This window comes from Macrobrachium rosenbergii, chromosome 5, assembly GCF_040412425.1.
Source record: "Macrobrachium rosenbergii isolate ZJJX-2024 chromosome 5, ASM4041242v1, whole genome shotgun sequence".
Lineage (NCBI taxonomy): Eukaryota > Metazoa > Arthropoda > Malacostraca > Decapoda > Palaemonidae > Macrobrachium > Macrobrachium rosenbergii.
In genome coordinates, this window is record NC_089745.1 from 53970652 (window position 1) to 53988597 (window position 17946).

The window sequence follows — 17946 nt, forward strand, 5'->3', positions numbered from 1 at the left end:
GTGTGGAGTAAATTAAATCTACAAATGATATGTTGTTATTGGTAGTGAATAGAGGTTCTGAGTCTTCACTTTCACTTTGTTTCACTTTGTTTGGTTTTATGTACAGCCTTCCACAGGGATAATTCCCTCTCTGACGGGCCCTTGCACGTTTTCAAAAGAAAGTGCTTCTTATATTTTATAATTTTCTTTCAGTGTTTTCTCCCCAGTATCGTAGCTCCTGTAGGACAGGAGAATCTTTAGTTTTTTTTTATCTGCTTTCTTATTAAATTGCATAGAAGATTATTAGTCAAAGCCATGACCCATATTATTTTTTCACCTTGACCCATATTCTTTATATACTGTGCACTTATTACCATCATATGTTTTATGTTTAGTATCATTATGACCTTTCTTTACACAATTTTTACACTTGAAGATGTTGCTAGCACATTAATTTGATTTGTGATTTTCACCACATGTAGGGCAAGCTTGGTCATTTCTACAATTTGTTGCTCTGTGACCAAATTCCTGAGATTTATAGCATTGGTAGGGCATGTAACAGTCGTATACTTTGCAACGGCTATACAGTGTACACAATATGTCACCTCCATCATAGATAGCCTTTCGTATTTGTGGTGTGCATTTGATTATATAGTGTTTATATTTGTCATCTTTGGCTATCATTTCCTTTACAATTTTCAGGTCGTCATTTTTAGAAATGAGGCTACCTATCCATGGATTTTTCTTTACAATGTTATCGAAAATATCATCTTCATCCTTCGGAACATAGGCTACTTTTATTTTTGGTTTAAGTTTACCCTTCTCATTTAATGATATACTGTTGATATTCTGAGTCTCCATTTTTGCCTTTTTTAAGTTTTTTTCTGTCTGGAAATCTTACAAATAAGTGTCCATCTCTTGTTCTTTTAACCTGTTCAACTGGCCCCGTTATTTTGCTCCTAATTTGTCTCTTTTCATTAGCTGCTGTGCTCTCTTCGTTTGTAGATTTGATCAGAAGCACTTTTTTTGTTTTTAATGATTCAGCATAAGTTTTGTCCATGTTTGTAATGGTCTTTACATCTTTATCAACATTATCAGTTTTGATTTGGATTTCATCTATGTTGATCATTACGTCACTAGTTTTCTGAGCCGAATCCGGAATCAACTTTCTTAATATCTCTGTTTTCTTTTGTTTCTTCAAGTTCATCTTCAATGAATGTTTTGTGTGTTCTTTGTTCAGACCTCTTGCAATTATTGCAGATGTATAAAATGTTATCATTACGAAGTATGGGTGTGTATCTGACCTCGATGCTCGAACATTTATAATGGAACCATACGTCACACATTTCACGGCAAGTTCCTTCCTCATCAACTTCCCCAGAGCAATGTCCGCGGGTTACTAACTCTCTCTCGATTTGGGTTGACTCATCCTTCTCTAGTATTTTATTTAGTGTTCCATCTTTGTGCTTCTTCGATAATTATGGGATAATGTTCGTATGATAGTTTGAGCTTCCCTTAACTTGATTTAATTTCTACAGTACTTATTTTCTCTTTTTTCTTCCACTTCCTCATATTCACTTTGAACATCGCGCAAGTCAGGCACTTTTCACAGAGCACTTCACAGACACGTCCTACCCACACGAAAGCTGCTATCAACTCTTGTGAAAAACATGAAAGCATTTGTAAGCAGAAAAAGTTGAAAGCGAATGTGAGCAAGAGGAAAGGTTATGAGGGTTGACAGAAGTGAAAAATTGGGGTCACGAGTATTTACAGGGTTGACAGAAAATTGTAAAGGGGCTGGGGAATGCTTAAAAGAGAAGTGAAGCAAGAAAGGTAACAGGATCTCAGCAAAGGAACTGAAGATGGTGAATGTACGTAGAACAAAAACTTGAGATGCATGAAAAGACTGATGAACCGACTCCCCTTTGTGGAAGTAAACTGCAGATGTCAAATGCAAATTATAGAGAAAATGCGAGGACTGTTAAAATGACAAGTATGTGTAGTACAAGATGGCAGTTCTATATAAACTTTTTTTTTTTTACTGAGGTGGTCCAAGGGATTATAATATTCACTGGCGGGTGACAATCCCACCGCCTCGCCGAAGTAGCCTTGTCACTGGTACCGTTCACCCAGTGAGATGGTTAAGGGCAGCATATGTGATGATATGATGATAAAGTGAAAAGTGTTTTGAGGTTGTGTGTTCACATGGAGAGAATAGTTTTGAAAGGCTGAAAGTGTGAATAATTCTGGTTAAGAGATGAAAAATGAGAGGGAGGTCTAGAAAGTGCGGGTTCATTAGGCTAGAGGACGTGGGAAATAGCCACTGATGAAGTTTTCTGCGCACAGGGTTTATCCTAGAGCGTTTCTCTGTTAGGTGCAACGGCTTACTGCTTAAAAAAGAAATTTTAGTGTTTGTGGGTGTGCGATATCATTGCATCACATTTGAGATTATATATATATATATATATATATATATATATATATATATATATATATATATATATATATATATATATATATCTGAAGATAAAAAGGTCCATAAAACACTATTTGAACGTTACAGCCATTTATTTCGCGCACTTCCCTCTGTGCCCCTGTTCACAGAAGGAGGTGCTCGAAACATATGGTTGCAACGTTCAAATAGTGTTTTATGGGCCTTTTTATCTTCATATTATACTGTGGTATTACAGTAAAAGACATTCATATACATATATATGTATATATATACATATACATACATACATATCTGGTCCAGTTCTTTTGAAAGTTCCGACCCCCGTGCATGTATGTATGATGTTCCTTACTCATAAAAATTGAGGCCTCAATCAATGTTATCAACAGATTTATCAATTTTATCATCGGTCTGATACGGATTGTAGGACGTAATTTTTTAAAAATTAAGCCGTATCAATCATTCTTTACAAATAAACAAGTTTGCACCCAAGTACAATAATCAATGCCGGTGTGAAGTAAACAATGCATACCGTATTCAAGGAAGCATGCGTAAGTTGCCTTGACAACATGATTTTTTCACTTATGTACAGGAAAAACTTTTCATTCTGTAGCCATGCTCATGCTTGGATTGAGCCACTGTACTGTATACTGCCCTGCGCCTTTACGTTTTTATTAATATGCTGAGCTCTGAAGTGAATGTAAAAGTTTATATTGTAAACCAATGAGAAAAAATGTGTTTTTCATGAGTATGTAAGGGACTCGTCCTTACCTTCTTAAATTATCATTAATATCTCGTCAATTTAAATGAAAGGATTGTGACATAATTGAGATTAATGACTGTACGAAAGATTTCCTCGTATGATTAGTTTTCTCGTATATATGCAAAGTAATCTTAGTGTCAAACATGCAAACATTAAACCTTTTAGAATAATAACTTTCTATTTGATAGAACGATAAATTCTTTTCTTTACGCTTATAAATACATTTTAAGACACATTAGTTGTGTTACTTGGATAGTAATTCTCCATGATAAAAAAAAGCAAGATACGGTGGTCCGATTTGCGCATGCGCCTAGTTACCGTATGTTAACTTTTCCGGTATACGAGTAAAACAAATCTCACAGTCAAAGGAAATATACGTCTGCTTCCTTCTACGGTATTTTTGCTCACACCATGCTAAAGAGTTTGATAAGGAGTGCTGCATCATAAGGACCTCCACGAAATAAGAGCCTTTTACAATTGTTTTTATTTTCATAATAGATAAACGATAGAAATGTGTCCTGCTGAACAGTGGAGATTAAATGTTTACATATGGAGTCTATATATATTTTACCATGAAAATACACACGTGTATAACATCCCTTTTATGAATATAAGGCATAATTATTCTTCCCATAAGAAAACCGTCTACTGCTTGTCATGCTGCACTTCTCAAACTAGATTGCATTTTAACTTTGTGTCTTTCTTATAGAAAAAGGGTAGGATATTTATATACTTCATCATTAATACTATATATATATATATATATATATATATATATATATATATATATATACATACATGTATTTATGTATGTATGTATGTATGTATACACATACAGTACATATATAATGTGTGTGTGTCTTTTACTGTAATTTAAGTATTCTATGATGTTAAAAAGGGTCCATAAAAACGTTATTTGCACGTCAGACCCATTTATTTCGATTGACAAATTCTGTAATCCTTATTACTGGTGAATGTGTACAGTTGGGAAGTGACAAGTGTCTTATGTGGCACATACTGATGTGGCAATATGACGCTGCTAATATGTAGACGACAGTTGTCTACTGGTGGAAAGGGCCACTCACGATAACCAACACACGAGGGACTGACCCTGATGACCTATTCTCAAGCAGGTCCGTTAGGGGGTTAGTGCCGTCATTGCACCTCACACGGTGCACTGTAGGCATCACTTAAGGTTCTTTGCAGCGTCCCTTCGTCCCCAAGCTGCAACCCCTTTCATTCCTTTTACTGTAACTCCGTTCATATTCTCTTGCTTCCATCTTATTTTCCACAGTCATCTAACATTTGATTCATTGTGCAGCTGCAAGGTTCTCCTGTTACACCTTTCAAATCTTTGTACTGCAAATTTCCGTTTCAGAGCTGAATGACCTCAAAAGTCCCCGCACTTGGACTTTTTTTTTTTTTTTTGCCTAAAGTCTATATCAAGCAGGTATTTCAGCTGATATACCCACCAGATGCGACACAGGTGGGAATTAACGAGGACCAAACATACGCAGTGACCCCTTTCCATCACTGGAAAACCGTATTCTACATACCACCTGCGCCATTTTGCCACACCTGTAGATACCGACGCCGTATAGATACACTTGTCGCTTACGAACTGTACAGATTCGTCAGTGGTCAGGATGTCAGAAGTTTGTTAATCGAAATATATGGTTTTGTTGTATAAATAGTGTTTCATGGCTCTCTCTCTCGCTCTCTCTCTCTCTCTCTCTCTCTCTCTCTCTCTCTCTCTCTCTCTCTCTCTCTCTCTATCTATATATATATATATATATATATATATATATATATATATATATATATATATATATATATTATATTATATATATATATATATATATATTATATATATATATATATATATATATATATATATATATATATATATATATATATATATATATTATGTTCCAGCTGAATTTTCAAGATACTCCTTCAAGCGATTATTCAAACATCAAAATGCATGCACAGGTTCTCATGACATTGCGTTACAGTAGGTATTTGAGCAAAAGTTCCTTTTAATCATCTAAGGTTTCTTATGACATGTAAAGTGTTTGTCAATAAACGGTCAATGAACTGTGGTTCTGAAGTCTTAAGATGACTATAAATAGAAAACGTGTGGGTAGGGGCCGGGGGCGTCTCCACAAAAAGTCAACACTTGGACCTTCACATATCTAAATCTAAATCTGGATATAATTAAAGGAGAGAGAGAGAGAGAGAGAGAGAGAGAGAGAGAGAGAGAGAGAGAGAGAGAGAGAGAGAGATTCCATTGAATTAAAAGTAACACACGGCCTTGTCCTCTGAGTTTAGCATGACCGAAGACGAGTTAGAAATGATTCGCACGGGCGCGAGAGAGAGAGAGAGAGAGAGAGAGAGAGAGAGAGAGAGAGAGAGAGAGAGAGAGAGAGAGAGAGAGTCGGCCAAATTAAAACAACTTATCGTCAACGAAAATCGATCGATTTTCCAGCGTAATGGGAAAGTTGGGTAACCCCCTCTCAGTTTACATGGCCGCCCTAATCTTGGCAACCCGACCCGTCCGCCTGCCGTTTCTTATCTGTGGCACATTTCTTTTGTGGGTCCCGTCGCCTTGCAAAACCAGCAGAGAATGCAGACTTGCGCTTTTTGTACGAGATGAGCATTTCGGAGTCTTTCGTTTTGATTTTGTTCTTTAAAACAAATCCCGTTTTGGAGAGCACCGGAGGGAAAAAATAAAACTATGGCACTGTATAGCAGATAGTGGTGTAGAGAGACTCGAGTCTATTATATCAAGGGTAACAGTTGCAAAAAGAATGGTCTGGTGACAACTCCGAGTCCATGATTACAACAGATAGTCATAGTATTGTACAACGGAGTGATCTTTAGAAGGCGTCTTCTTTTGGTTACCAAGACAACTTTTTCGGCGCACTTAAAACAATAAGCTCAAAATATGAGGTATAGTGGACCGCCAAACAGCTCAGATCAGGTAACCTCCCATCCTTCTTCTTCTTCTTCGTTTAACGTGCTCCCATCCTTCGTAAGACTCTTAATGCTGTTTTCAGCAGTTACGCAGAATTTCCCAAATGTCTCTGGGTGCCATCCCATAACTTTATGAAACAGTCTCGTACTTTTATGGCGTTCGCTACCTTGACATATATTTACTTGAATACCATGTGTGAATTAAATCCTGCAGCTGTGAGGTATCAAGACAAATATGCAGATAGTCAGACAAATAGGCGTAATAGAATAGAAAGGATGGAATGTTACTGCTTTGTCATACAGACGATGGAGAAATGAAACTCACTTCGTTTATTTTCCTAATGTAAGCCCAGTCATGCTAATATGAATCTTGACCAGTGCGGGTAAAGTACATATTTGAACTGAGAGGAGTACATGAGTAGTTTATTGCTGTCAAAATAAATGTAGCTCTTAAAAATCAGTATTTCACCACAAGTTTTCTATTTTATTTGGAGAAAAACATTTAATTTTCCGTTTCTTCTAGCTCCATAAAGTAGGTTTCGAAGTAAATCCTGTTGTGCACCTTTTACTTCCACTTGTAGAGATAAAATCCGCAATACTAATTAATTTTTGTATTGTGTCTGTCCGTCAATTTTGGCATAGGATGCTTAATTTAAAAGTAGATTCGTTTAGCTTTTTCATGTGTTTGTGATATTTAATCTTTGGACCATAAGCAGTAAATTCTTCACAACCTAAAACTAGCTAATGTTAAGGGTGAATTTTATTGTTTTCTATGAAGCTGTTAACCATGATCAAAAATAAACTTGAACACGTTTGAGGTGGCTCCCTTGAATGTCATACGTATCCTTTTATAGACGCATATTAATGTACCTGTAAACTCAGGTGGATCAGTTATATATATATATATATATATATATATATATATATATATATATATATATATATATATATATATATATATATATATATATATATATATATATATATATATATATATAATGCATAATCACTTAATGTCATATTGAAATGCGGTATATCCGCTCACACTGTTGATAATATTAGGATTTAATTTTCGCTTATTAGGTTAACTTACCACAAAGGTCTCAACAAAGAATCACGTGATTTTACCCTTATCTTAAGGGAAATATCTCGTGTAGCAAATGCAATGAAGAAATTTGTGAGGGAGTTGTGACAAAGGAGGTTTAGGGAACATAACAAGTCTGAAAACGCCTGAAGAAGGACTAGAAATTTCAGCTGCCGAGGGATGGCTGATGAAGGTTGTAAAATTGTATTGTGTGGTTGTGAAGGGAAGAAGCACCACGTGACCTCAGGGTAGTCCAGTGGTTAGTTTTTTAGTATGTTGATGGCCGAACCACGGTCATTTCCCACACTGACTCTTTAGATTTGGATTTAAGGGGAATGTTACAATTGGGAATGATTTGAACTCCTTTTCATTAAGGAAGGCTCTGATCAGAAAGACAAGTGAAATGTTGACTGTTTAGTGGTGAGACTGCCTAAGGTCCTTCAAGAATGATGGAGAGGTGCAGGAACTCGGGTGAAATGTGCATCTTCTATCCAGTTGGAAGGTCAGAGTACCCAGAACCTTGAAGGCGCATTAATGATAAGGTATAGAAGTACTCTGCCTTTTTTTATCTTGAAGAAAGACACGTAAAAGCAAAATGCATTGGAGTTAGAGAAGCGTTACATGACGGACTCTAGATGGACCTTTTAGAAGGGAGGAATTATTTCACAAATTCACTTGATTATATATATATATATACATATATATAATGTATGCAGTTATATATAAATGCAGATATATATACATATACAGTATATGTGGTTCAAATCCCATTGGTGACGAAGTGCTTCCCAATTTCCCTTGTTATTTCCGAGGTACAGGGAACTAGATATTAAACGATATTTGTGGCTTAATATTTATATATGCATGTATATAAATTTTTGTCACTTACACTGGGACATAGTTTATCTTTACAAACATTAAGCCACAAATATCGTTTAATATCTACTATCTAGTTCCCTGTACCTCGGAAATAATAAGGGAAATTGGGAAGTGCTTCGTCACCAATGGGATCTGAACCACTTTCTGATTCGAAAACAACGATGGACAGTGACTTTTGACCGCTGTGTCATCCCGTTATCCATAACATTTCGACTGAACTTTGTTAAATGATGCATACACTTTTTATTCTTTGTTTGCCCGAGGAATTTTTCTTATATTTTCAAGATCTCGCAGTGTGACATCTCTTTCTACTGTACTTGCTGAAGGGGTGAAGGTGTACACTCCCTCATCTCTCGAAATCCGCGCAGCATGCAGAAAATATTCTCATTGCGCTTTCTAAAAGCTATGCAGAGTCGGAGTTCCGCAATGCCTTAACTTTTGCAATCTGCGGAATTACAGCGGAGCACTGTAAAGCTGTTATTAGGACGGGTTTCTCTCCACTCTTGCCAATGCTATCTCCAAAGGCAAGATCTCCGTCGTCTTTCAGACCCTCAAAGGCTACTTAACGCCAAATTAGCCTTTTCTCTTTGTCATTTATTAGGCTTCTTAGTTTCTTCTCGCTTATTACGCTATAATTGCCCTTGTCACACAGCGCCCTTACTACGAGTTCGCTTTCGTTTTAGACCTGGGTCAATCAGTGAATAAAAATGAACTCGTCAAGGTTGCATTTTCCTGGTCAGCCTGTTTCTCAAAGCTGGCGACTGCCCAAACGACTCCAACTACTGTTGTTTTGGACCCAGTTCCATTTTTCCAAATAATCTTTGAAAACATTGTTAATTTTCATATTTGTAAAACACTTGATACTCCAGTATTTTAAGCTCGAAATTATATATATATATATATATATGTATATATATGTGTGTGTGTGTGTGTGTGTATGTATGTATGTGTATACTGTACTAACATCTGTATCTTGGAAGGGTCCATTCACACATATTAAGGTACCCCTATTCGTAAACAGCACAAAGATTATTATAAACGAGCTTGATGGCGCGCGCTACTCTGAGCTGGAACCTGGTGCTGCCCGTCATGTCTCCCATACCCTCCCGATCCCCTACCTACCCCGCCCCCACCCGGGGCAGACAAATAGGTTTGCAGGAGGTGGGTGGGTGTATCATGTCTCCCCTACCCTCCCGATCCCCTACCTACCCCGCCCCCACCAGGGTTGGACAAGCAAGAAGGATCCACTGGCATTTTATTATAGAAGATGTTTAAAGCATTTCTATAATCTACAACTATACAGCCTACACCAATAACCGGATTTTTTAGTTCGTCAGAAAATAGATGTTTTTGCAAAACATTTACAGTTAATTATTTGGGATTGCTATCGTGTCAATTTTCATTGAATGCATAAGTGGATCTTTCAAATGACACCAAAAAACCGCTTTAATCACCTTTCCTGGTACTGACTTCCTCTCGTACCCCTGCTTACCCCAAGGTCCAAAGAACTTGGTTTACCCTTCCAACTTGGAATCGTAAGGTTACCCTTCTCAGATTTTCTGTAGATGATACTTTGGATGCCCTTCTCATGAGTTGTTCAAGATTAAGGTTCCATTAAGGTTACATTAAGGTTCCCAGGTATGTCAGCTTCACAACCAATAGAGAAACGTTATGAAGTTATGAATATAAGGATTAAATTGTTTTATTATTTGTCTGTCTCTGTCATCTTAGGTTTCTGAAATCATGTTCTGTTTCGTGCTCCCCGGTAATTTTTACTTAACGAAGTTCATTTGTCATTACCAAAGATAGGAAGTCTGTCAACGAAGTATTCAATTTTCTGCACAGTCTTGAACTCGTCAGCAATTTGTACATGTTTTGTCTTTACTGTGGTCTGCGTACTATTAGGAAATACTGTAGTTATACTCACGAAAAATAAATGCATTCGTGTAAATAGTAATGATGACACTGACAGTTTGCGAAATTTGTTATAAAACACAAGAGAGGATGATGTACAAATTTCAGTGACTTTTGGTGTGAGTTCACGATTCTTCAGAAAATGATGATTTATAGTATTATCATTTTAAGTTTCCATATTTATAGTCCCTTTGGTAGTGTTAAAAAAATATAACAGTAGTTAGTTTTATCTTCCTTTATGTCCTGTTTTGAATTCTGTTTAATGAATTGAAAATAAAGATTAAAAAGAAGTGATGTTGGAATCGAATTAGATGTATTTAGTATACCGTATTGAATAGCGTCGTACCTCAACTCGCTGCTTGACGACACGTGGCAATCGGAAAGAGTGACTGGCGATACTTAGTATTTTCACCGAAATTGTACATAAAATTAATGCAGACAGTAATCATTAAATTTCAGGCATTTGCATTGTTTCTCCCTAGGCAGGTTATCCCAGCAACCACACATTTTTTGTTACAAGTTCGAATTGGTCTTCAATAAACCGACAGGTCAAAAAACGTTGGGTTCAGCACATATAAATCACTTCCAGTTTACCAATGATTTCATCTGAAGCAAATGATCCCGAACTTTTAAGATTGCAGAGACCAAAAGCAGAATATTGTCGATTTTTTTTCGTGACATACAATAAACAAGTAAAAAATGCGCCGAAGTTTCTTCGGCGAAATCTAGTTTTCTGTCCGGTGGTGGCCTCAGCCACGGCCCATAAAACTCTTAGCCGCGGCCCATGTTACTCAGCCACGGTCCGATGGTGGCCAAAGTTGTTGGTGCCGATAGCGCTGCTAGAAGTACGATCATGGCAAGCTTTAACCTTAAATAAAATAAAAACTACTGAGGCTTGAGGGCTGAAATTTGGTATGTTTGATGATTGGAGAGTGGATGATCAACAGACCAATTTGCAGCCCTCTAGCCTAAGTAGTTTTGAAGACCTGAGGGCGGATGGACACACAAAGCGGGCACAATAGTTTTCTTTTACAGAAAACTAAAAACGACTGAATAACGATTCCCTTATCGATAATTCTTTTTGGTGTGTATGGATCCGGCATAGTGTCGTAATTTATACCAGACGTTGAGCAGCTACTGCATTTAGCTCACAGAAACTCCCACACACATCTTACTGACATTCTTGTATTGTCAGAGTATTTTTTTGAATGTCTTATTTCTTTGTCAGGCTCGCAAATATTTATTTAATCTGAATACAGGCAGTAAGGAAAAAGTTTATTTTGTACGTAAACAATTATCAGTTTTGCATTGCTTCCCTGAGACGTGAATAATAGCTAGGCAGATCGTACTCAGTTTCAACAAAGCAAGTTCATACCGGAAAAATCTATCTAGACTTCAAATCCTAACTTATTCATGACAAGTCGAATAATCGGTAGAAATTGCCGAGCTGTACTGTGTACATTGTTTAGCAATCGATAGACCAACTCAGATAAATGTTGATAGCCAAGATGAAATTTGAACATGGTGATTGCCTATGAGTTACTTGCTATAAAAATCAATCAGATGCAGCGGAATAAGGAATATTTATGGTAAATAAGTCTTTTCAGATGTGTCGCAATGTGCTCTATATTTCGTAATGATGATAGGGCAGAGGCTAAGTGAAAGGGTGTCTGGTAGGTTTTTTTTTTGTTAGTTTAAAATTTACCATAATCTTCAAGTTTCTTTTATACTAGTTGGATTGTGATTTATTTCAGCTCATTTTGTATAGAGAGAGTCCTTGAAATAGCAAACATATAGTAGATTGGCTAAAAAAAAAGGCTTATTATGAAATCACTAAATTTAGGCCAGTCTGCCCTGTAAAAGTTTCACCACGGTGCCATTGGTCTTGACATTCTCTTTGGTAGCAGGACACCAAACGTATACAGTAATTTGGACGTGGATTAGAGTTGAAATTGTATTGCAAAGTCATTAAAGTAGCTAGATTTTTGTTGCACTTCGTTATGTGTATTTTACGAATATGCAAATGGCATATGTAGAGAAATCAACATAACCATTTGACATTTTGTATCGGAGTGGTTGGCAGCATTGTATTTGTATACACGCATGCAAACAGCTGATCGCCGTGTAGACGTCAAATTTGAGAGATTTGATATTTTATCCTGTTATAAACAAGAAATGGAGGTAAGTGTGAAGCGCAAGAACATATGTTGTGTTTTAGTTGAAAACTACGAAGTTTAACCATTTAATAGATACAAAACCCTGAAATCGAATAGTACAGACAAGTGTCAAAACTGGATTAGGCTGCAAAACCAGTTTTCATCTCCAAGTTTTGGGTTTATATTTGACATGAATAACGTTTCCAAGTATTTGTTCATTATACAATTTGGTTAGGCTGTCGTGAATTCCAAGATGAACAAAAAGGAAATGGTTATGGCATGTGGGGCCTGAAGGCGTACCGTAGGTTAGTAGAAAAGTCTAAAACACAAATGCTATGGTATGCCTAGGTCATACCATACACTAGAAGATTTGTAGCTGCCAAGGCGTAGAGGAGGCTAGGTTATGACGTGCACTCCCGTTAAGGTGTAATCTGTAATTCACTGTTGTATGACAAACCTTATATTTCACTAAATGCAGGGACGTTGTTCTGACCATTGGTTTTTGGGGGTAAATGTTTACAACTTACAGTTCGTTATGAAACTGGTGAAATATTCCTCTAATAGTAACTTTTGTGATTTTTACACGATATTCCAGAAGAAATGCTAGGTTAACGTAGTACAGTTTTTTCCCCTAATGTCTAACAATAATGGGGTGCTCTTGGTGGGTAAAAGTCTGGTGGTGGTGGGAGAAGGATTGAAAAAGTGTAAATAAGGAAAATAAGGATAGATAGTTTTGCAACCTGTCCTACCTAACCTGTGGCCACACTTCCATCTTGACCCATAAGCGTGGTTTTTCTCTGCCCCCTCCGTATGTTACATATGGGGTTTGTTATAACAACAAGCATTTGCAATGAAAATGAATATTAAAACTGTTAAGATAACTTAAAACACTAAGAAAATGCACATTTTATCAGTTTTGGAATTAATGAAGTCAGCAACTAGGCTATAGAATTAATGAAGTCAGAAACTAGGCTATATACTTCTCACTTGATGACACTGTGTAGGCTACATTGCTGTTGACATCAGATATGAAGATATACGCACAGGTTACATCACACTACGGACGATTGGTTGGCTATCGTAACTAAACAGGATCTCTAAGAATCAACATAACACCACCATTGCACATTGAATAGGACTAATAACAGTTGAAAGAATGAGAAATAGTGCATATCAAAGGAAAAAATTTCCTAAAACACATACTGTAATGTTGCACATGCACAGCTGTGCAACAACATCCTAAATTTCACCAAATGCTACGATTTGGTGTCCCAGTGGGTACATATGCGAAGAACTATTTGTAGTAGAATGTGTCTTCACGATGTAAATCAAGTAAGAGCAGTTTTCAAAACAAATTGACGTAGCCTATACCTGCTATTACTCATTGTGGAATATTTTGTGTAGAAGAAAAATATTTCAAATTATGTGGACTTTTCCATTAGATTACGCAATATTGTCCAAAAACGATGTTAAACCCTCCATAGATTAAGGTTTGAGCCAACTGCTCATGTTCATGTTTTCCCACTCTTATAGTTGGGTTACGATTAGGGGATTCCAGTGAAAAATGTGTTTTAGGGCAGGATAAACCCCGATGAAGTGAATTGGGCAAAGGGAGGGTAAAATATGCTCAGAACATAACAGAAGCAGCAATAGTTAGATATGTTTTATTAGTTTCTCGCTAGATACATCAATCATATTTTTCTGAGTTTTTGTCTCATGCACATTTTACCATCATTAAAATTTACAATTTATATACTCTCTATAAGTTTTAGTCTCATGGGTAATAAACTACATTTACACTTGCCATTTTCCAGCCAGGGGCCAGTATCTCTGACATCTTGCCTCTGTATGGCCTAAGTATCCAAAGGGAAGGTGCCTTTGTCCGAACTTTGGAACTGTGCATAATGTCCCTATGTTCTTTTATATTGTCATTTTTGGCAGCATGGGCACAATACTTACCATATATCCTAAGTCATGATGATTCATCAGTGTGTGTACTGCTTTGTGGTATATTCTTGTTTATTGGTAGATTTGCATTTTCGATTGCACTTTAAAAGATTACTATTTGCCATCCCTGTCTTATATTATAAGCAGCACTGATATCATTAATATTAATATTTACATGTTCACCATCAGTAATCTTTTCACAAAATACTTTATAGTGATGCAATTTACTTTTTTATTAGTTACGGGTGAAATGTTAGTTTTTCAAGATGCTTAACAAATGGTTATTGTACATATAGTACTGGCAGTGCTCTTTCAGTGGTTTCCTATGAAAATGACTGGTGTGTATCATAAATGATTAGTCTGTATCATGAAGAGAATGTTTATATCCATTAATTTTAAAAGCTGGTTTTACACATACTGCACCACATTTATAGTCTGAGAACAAAGTTTTTTTAGTTCTTTTTATAATTTTTTGGTAGTTTAACTAGACTGTTGAACTCGGGTGTCCAGCTTCCATAACATTATCATATTCACTTAATTTTAATTATAATCTTTTGGATAAATCTTGGGAGTCTGAAAATGTAACTTCATAGTGTTGTTAAACTAATTTATGTAGCTTCATTAACATTTTCTGAAGTCTGGATGTATTCTATTTGGACAAGGTAGTAAGCACAATTTTTTGTATATAGTAAATTTGAGCATCTTCACTCTCAGGTTTTATAAAAGCATTTAAATTTTCTCCCCTCAGGTCTCACTGTAAACAGTGTCTTGTGTATCATTATGTAGAATGCAGATCATGCCAAAGGTTTTTTATAGTACCCCTTTAACCTACATTTGTATTGCTTTCTGCCTTGTACTTATTATGTTCCCTTTAATCTCTTTCCACCTAGCTGCCCTTGCTCCAGTTTTCACATCATGCCAGCTCATGAGAGCCTGTTAATTTAACTCAGTGAGGTCACTGAACTACCTAATGATAATAGTAATGATAATGATAGGCTTCAGGTGTAAAGTGTTTATTTTTTCTTTCATCAGCTTCAAAACTTTCATTAATTTTTACTGTTTTTTTTTATCAAAGAAAAAAAAAGTATTAGTAAACTTGGTTTTTATGGAAGATTATTTTTGCTCTTTCCTTCTTACTTATTAACAAGGATGTTTTTCCATATCTTAACCCACTTGTGAACCTCTACTACAGTAGGTTAGTCTCCTCATTCTTTTTTCTCAAATACTACTCTCAACTCTTGGTTTTTCCTTTGCCTCCACTCATTTTTATTTCATGCCATCTTTTCATGGCTACATCTGTTTCATGACTAAACAATGAGAGTGTGTTGTGTTTTCTGTAATTTTGATTTTCATTTATTGATGCAACACTTTTTGTGGTATAGGTACAATTAGTAAAGCATATTTACACGGATTAGAAAATGTTTTCAAGAAAATTGTTATTGATTATTTTTGTACTTGACTGAGTATTTTCCTCAGGGAACCTTAACTTCTTATGTTGGTGGCAAGGGCTCCTCCTTGAGCTGGCCTGTGTACAGTAAGGTTCATAATGTTATGGTAGCTATATTAGATAACACTGAAATTTTAGGGCTCTTTATAGAAAAAATTTTAGAAGCTTTAAGATGCACTTATGCACTATGAGCGCATAGTCACTTACCTCTAAGGTGTGTTTTGTTATATAATTAATTTTTGCTGGTATCTCCATGGCCTTTGCTGAGTAAAAGAAGTGAGGGTTGTATTTGCAATCAGGAAGGGATTGCAAAAGGAAGAAGACCTCCTTGGCCAGAGAAGTGCACTTGACCTTTAGTCTTCCCTATGGACTTGTGAGGGGATTTGAGGGCAGGCTAGATCCTATGGGTATTTGGTATATTCATGAAACATCTTCTTAAAAATTTAATTTGCACAAGATATGGAAATAGAGGTTAGACATACAGTAATCTCATTTTTTTTAACATTTCCAGTAGAATAAACAAATTTATTTCATCAAGATGAATTACCTTGGTAAAGAAGAATATTTATCACAGGTTGTTGGTAACAATAGTACATGTACTTAAATAAAATGGATTAGTTTAAGCCTCCCCAAAGCTATTGAGATTTCCAACAAAATGAAAATTGAAAATTTTTTCCTTTCCACATAATAATTACAAGGGGTGTAAAGTATTTTCACTGTTACCATAATGTGATAATATGTATGAAAATGGATTGAACGTTATAAGTTTTAATTATTTGAAATTAATTTTATTAGCCTTGGAAAGGAAATTTTTGAAAGTCCAGAAAAAGCTGCTGATAGGCTACCATCATTAAAAAGTTTTCAGAGTGAGTTGTATGTTGATTTTAAAAAGGATACCATTGTAATTTTGGAAGAAACCTTCCATTAGTGCCCTTAATGCCTGCTCTCCCAAGCACCAGTTCATGCTATTCAGATTGCAGAGTATTAGCATCCCCATTTTGTTGAGATACAGTACCACATTGCCACATCACTTTGTACCAGATTTCTTCCAGTCCTTGTATAGTAAAACTGTGGAAGGTCATTTTATGAGTGTTATTGATGCCATTGTTCATGAATATAAAGGAAGTTGTAACACTGCTTTCAAATCCTATGCTCTTGTACTTTAGTTTTATTGACTTGTATTACTGTACTCATTTTGTTTATAAATATTTTTGTATTTGAATTTATTACTTTTTTTGTTATTTCATTTCTTTCTCATGCACCCATTTTGTCTTTTTGTGTGGAAGATTGCTTTTCAAGTTATTTACCTTTTGATCTTGTTCTTATGGATGCTCATTTATTATCAATCAAAATGATAATGTTTGTGTGTTAGTACAAACAAACAATTCACTTTTTCTCATAATTTTAGTAAATCAATAAAGATTCTTAGAGTTTAACCACCTGATGGTATCAATAACTAGTGAGCGAATGGCCTCTGTCAGTCATTATGCTTGCATTTTTTTTCAGTTGGTCTGTACTTTTGTACTTTAATTATCAACATTGCTTCATTCTTCTTGAATGATAGCGATGCTAGGTGGTTTTCACACTTTTCTGTAACATTGCATCAAGTCTTGTTAGATTTACGTTGAAAGTATTTATTTTTGTTCTCTACAATACTTATTGAAGTTCAGGTTTTGAGTATTGCAGTAAACATTTAGCATTAACCTATAACCATTGTTACTACAGTAACTTAACCTTTTATCAGCACTAATAATTGAGGTGGCTGTGGACAGCTGTAAAATGCATATAAGGTTTAGTCATAATTCCCAGCCTACCTTAGCAAGGAAAATGTCTCACTTGACAACTTCATTAAGATGTGTAAACTAGGTTTCTTGATTAAGAATTACTCGATCGATAAAGATCAGTGTTCCATAGTTGTATAATTCTCTAATGCATCATTACTTGTCTATCTTTTCCATTTTCTGCGTTCACTATTTTCTCTAATAAGCCATCAGGGTTATAAAGAATCTCTAATAATGTCTTCAAAGGTGAGAGCATGAGTACCTAGAGCTCCACAAAAAACACCATCGCACATTTTACCTTCAAGGCAGAAGCTTTGAAAGGAAAGACAAAAATTAGTGGTGTGCTTCTATTTATTGACACTTATGTCATATCCGTTTCAGCTATTAACTCATGGGTGCCTTCAGGGCAGTTTTAGAAACTACAGTGCATATATAGTGGCAATGCAACTGTACAAGCAAAAATGTAAAATAAGAATAAACGGGAAAATTAACAAAGGAGCCCGGTTGAATCCCTTAGTTCTGATAAGTGTTATGAAGGCCTGCAGCGAAACATTCTCCTGCAAGAGGG

General features: G+C 35.9%; 1 protein-coding gene across 7 annotated transcripts in view; it reads left to right on the forward strand.

Moving 5' to 3' along the window:
* The window catches only part of LOC136838804 (solute carrier family 41 member 1-like), a 177244-nt gene that overhangs the window by 2075 nt on the left and 157223 nt on the right, over window positions 1–17946 (forward strand). For 2 of the 7 annotated variants that reach the window (XM_067104381.1, XM_067104382.1), the window contains exon 1: window positions 12468–12508. The exons of 3 other annotated variants lie outside the window; for them this stretch is intronic. In XM_067104381.1, coding sequence (XP_066960482.1) covers window positions 12483–12508 — 26 coding nt within the window. In that variant the 5' untranslated portion in view covers window positions 12468–12482. Of the gene's footprint in view, window positions 1–11903; window positions 12229–12467; window positions 12509–17946 lie in introns of those variants that run through there. 2 more of the 7 variants (XM_067104385.1, XM_067104389.1) reach the window with 2 other exon arrangements.